General features: G+C 18.4%; 1 protein-coding gene across 1 annotated transcript; it reads left to right on the top strand.

The window, feature by feature from the left end:
- The first annotated feature begins 1018 nt into the window (after positions 1 to 1018).
- Positions 1019 to 3097, top strand: LOC122511598 (egg protein CP422-like). The gene is made up of 5 exons (XM_043626953.1): positions 1019 to 1099; positions 1452 to 1541; positions 1956 to 2051; positions 2270 to 2368; positions 2943 to 3097. The coding sequence occupies exons 2-5, from the start codon at positions 1452 to 1454 to the stop codon at positions 3003 to 3005; spliced, it is 348 nt and encodes a 115-aa protein (XP_043482888.1). The 5' UTR covers positions 1019 to 1099; the 3' UTR covers positions 3006 to 3097.
- The last annotated feature ends 292 nt before the right edge of the window (positions 3098 to 3389 follow it).

Below are 3389 nucleotides of genomic sequence, written 5' to 3'. Positions count from 1 at the left end.
GATATTTTCCCTTGGGGAATTTTTTTTTACTAACGGAAAATATTTTTTTTTTTCTTGAAAAAGGGAAAAAACATACTCGAATGATTTTTATTCTTTAATTAATATATTTTTGTTATTGTTATTATTGTTATTTTATTTAATTACATAAAAACATTTTGTAGAATAAGAGAAATTTGGAAAGAAAAGAAAAAAAAACTGTTTGCTTCATTCCGCTTGTGAGAGAATTTTCATGCCGTCTAGGCGGCAATTTAGTGAACTGCATTGGCGCGAAATTCAAACTGAGAAAATTTTTACTAACAGTATATTAATTAAAACTATTATTAATTCTTTCTCTTTTATTTATTAACAATATTTTAATATTCAGTAGTCAACACTGTTATTAATATAAAATAAAAAAAAATCTTCTTTTAAGTAAAGTTATTTTTAAAAAAAATAAATAATAATATTTTTTTCGAAAAAAAATAAATTATCAAAATAATTTAAATAAATATATATAATACATTTCCTTATAAATAAATGATCAAACATTGTTTTATCTACTTAGATAAAGAAAATAACTAACATTTTTTTTTGTTCTATAAAAAAAAGGGAAAAAATAAAATAAATAAATATGAAGAAAATAAAATAAATAAAATAAATAAAAATGAAGAAAATAAAATAATAAAATAAATAAAAATGAAGAAAATAAAATAATAAAATAAATAAAAATGAAGAAAATAAAAAAATAAAATAAATAAAAGAATAATTTTTCGTTTATAAAAAATCAATTCTAAACAAACATAACAAAAAATACCTTCTCATGTGATGAGAATATAATTTTTCCTCATGAATCAAGCTAAAAATAATAAAGAAAAATATATTATTGTCAAATTGCTTGTATTTTTTTTCTCAAATGTGACAAAAGTTTCGCGAATGTAATAAATAAATAAACATTTGATAAGAAAAAAAATATAATCGTTAAATTACAAAAAGTTTTCCTCAAGGGGAATCATTTTTAGAAGGTATAAATTAAAGACAAATCATTCTTCATGAACAATTTTCTGTTACTCTTTCGTGGAAGTTAGTTACACTTCGACTTATATAAAAATTCTTAAAAAAGGTAAAAATTTCTTAATTAAAAAAAAAAATTTTTTAATTTCTTAACTTTTTACTATATATGGGAAAAAAATTTTGTAATTAATTTAATTTCTTTACAATAAAACTACTTTAATACTGGATTTAAAATTATAAATTATTTTATTCAATTTAATTACTTTATTTCAATTAATTCAATTACTTTAATTCATTACATTAAATTAATTTAATTAAAATTATTAATTATTAATTTCATTACTTAAAGTCTTCAATTACATTAATTTGTTTAATAAAATCCGATGATTTTAATTTAATGAATTCATATGTTACTTTAAGTTAATTAATTTGTAAATATTTATTTCAATTAATTTATTTAGATGAAGTTCTATATGAGTTTTCTCTTAATTGTTGGACTTTTGGTCGTCACTATCAATGGTCAACCACCCTGTCGAAATCATTTAAGTTTTGTGAGTATAAAAATTATTTTTAATAGACTATTAATTATAACATGTACTGCTAATTAATAATAATAATAACAAGAATAATTTAATATTAATAATTAATGCATATTGTTAATTAAAAATATTACATAATAATTACTTCGAATAGTATTAATAATAACTTGACTAAACAACGAAAGTAAAACCAATATTAAAAAATCTGTTTTACGAAAAAATTTCTGTTTTTACTATTAAGCTATTTACTATTATTTTTGCTATTATTTTTGCTATTATTTTTACTATTATTTTTACTACTATTTTTACTATTATTTTTACTATTATTTTTACTACTATTTTTACTATTATTTTTACTATTATTATTTTTTTACTATTAATCATTAAATATTTTAATTTTACATTAAAAATATATATGTTTTTAAGTGTTTAAACACTCGAGAATGCTGTCCTCCTCTTGAATGCAGCTTCCGGGATAACAAATGCTTGTATCCAGGGTCTTGCCGAACGTGGGGACAATATGTAAATGAGTATAATTTTTATTAAAATTTTACTATTAATAAATATTTTCTTAAAAATCCTCAAAAGAAAAGTTGTGCTACATTAATTAATTTTTTTAATTTGAATTTTAATCATTTATTACAGTTATGCAATGAAAAAAATTTTTTTGTCGATGTAAAATATATTACAAAATGTGTAGATTATAAAAATAAAAAATATTCCTTCTTTTTATTGCTTAGTGTACTAGTGATGTAAGTTGCTGTGCTGGTCATCGTTGTCATCCAGTTCAGCAAAAATGTGTCAGAACCGAAGAACTTTGTTCACAATTCAACCAAATTGTAAGTTTAAAAAGAATAGAATCTTGAGTAGAGGGAAAATTTATAGAAAATAGAAATTAAATTAAATTCTACGAAAATGGAAAAAAAATTATATTTTATAGTTAATATTATAATATAATTATCATATTATCCATTATAATAATAATTAGCATATTATTTATTATAATAATAATTTAGCATATTATAATATTAATGTTTATGTAAATAATTATGTTTAGAAGAATAATTATTTTAACAAAAATATTAATATTAGTAAAAAATTTTGATGTTGATAAAAATTTTTATTAAAAGTATTCATTAAAAATATTGAAGTTAATAAAAGTTTTTAGTAAATTAAATTTTAGTAAAAGAATTCATTAAAAATATTGAAGTAAATAAAAATTTTTAGTAAATTAAATTTTAGTAAAAGAATTCATTAAAAATATGGAAGTTAATAAAAATTTTTAGTTACTTAAATTTTAGTAAAAGAATTCATTAAAAATATGGAAGTTAATAAAAATTTTTAGTTACTTAAATTTTAGTAAAAATATTTATGTTAATCAAAAAAAATTAATATTTGTTAATTTCTTTAAAGTGCAACGCCTTTCAACAATGCTGTTGGGGTACAAGATGCATTAACGGTCGATGTGGGCGTTAATCTAGTGGATACATAATAACAAAAAAAAATTGTAAATTCAAAAATTACAAAACTATTAAAAACTATTTAAATAAAGGAATTTTTTTCAAAAATTAATTTATGATTTTTTCCCTTTTCCCACTGCTAGAAATTAGCAAAAAAATGAAGAGAAATTTATTGGTATTAAAATTTTTATTGATTCCGTTTTGATTTTACTTTTGTTTTCTTTTGATTTCCTTTGTTTTTCTTTACTTTTTTCTTTTCTTTTATTTTCGTTTGTTTCTTTTGTATTTTATTTCACTTTTTGATTTTTCTTTTGTTTCTTTTTTCTTTTTTGGTTTTAATTTTAAATTTTCATTTTTGTTTCGTTTTATTTTGTCTTTTTTGGTTTTAATTTTAAATTTT

This window comes from Leptopilina heterotoma, unplaced genomic scaffold, assembly GCF_015476425.1.
Source record: "Leptopilina heterotoma isolate Lh14 unplaced genomic scaffold, ASM1547642v1 Lhet_88, whole genome shotgun sequence".
Taxonomy (NCBI): Eukaryota; Metazoa; Arthropoda; class Insecta; order Hymenoptera; family Figitidae; genus Leptopilina; species Leptopilina heterotoma.
The sequence above is the reverse complement of the archived record's forward strand: the minus strand, read 5'-3'. Positions and strand labels throughout refer to the sequence as shown.

What these genes read in the sequence shown, in the direction of transcription:
- LOC122511598 (XM_043626953.1), top strand. Translation starts at nt 1,452, where the DNA reads ATGAAGTTCTATATGAGTTTTCTCTTAATTGTTGGACTTTTGGTCGTC. An exon ending in GTCGAAATCATTTAAGTTTT is followed by an intron (nt 1,542 to 1,955) that starts GTGAGTATAAAA and finishes TATGTTTTTAAG; the next exon opens with TGTTTAAACACTCGAGAATG. An exon ending in GTTCACAATTCAACCAAATT is followed by an intron (nt 2,369 to 2,942) that starts GTAAGTTTAAAA and finishes ATTTCTTTAAAG; the next exon opens with TGCAACGCCTTTCAACAATG.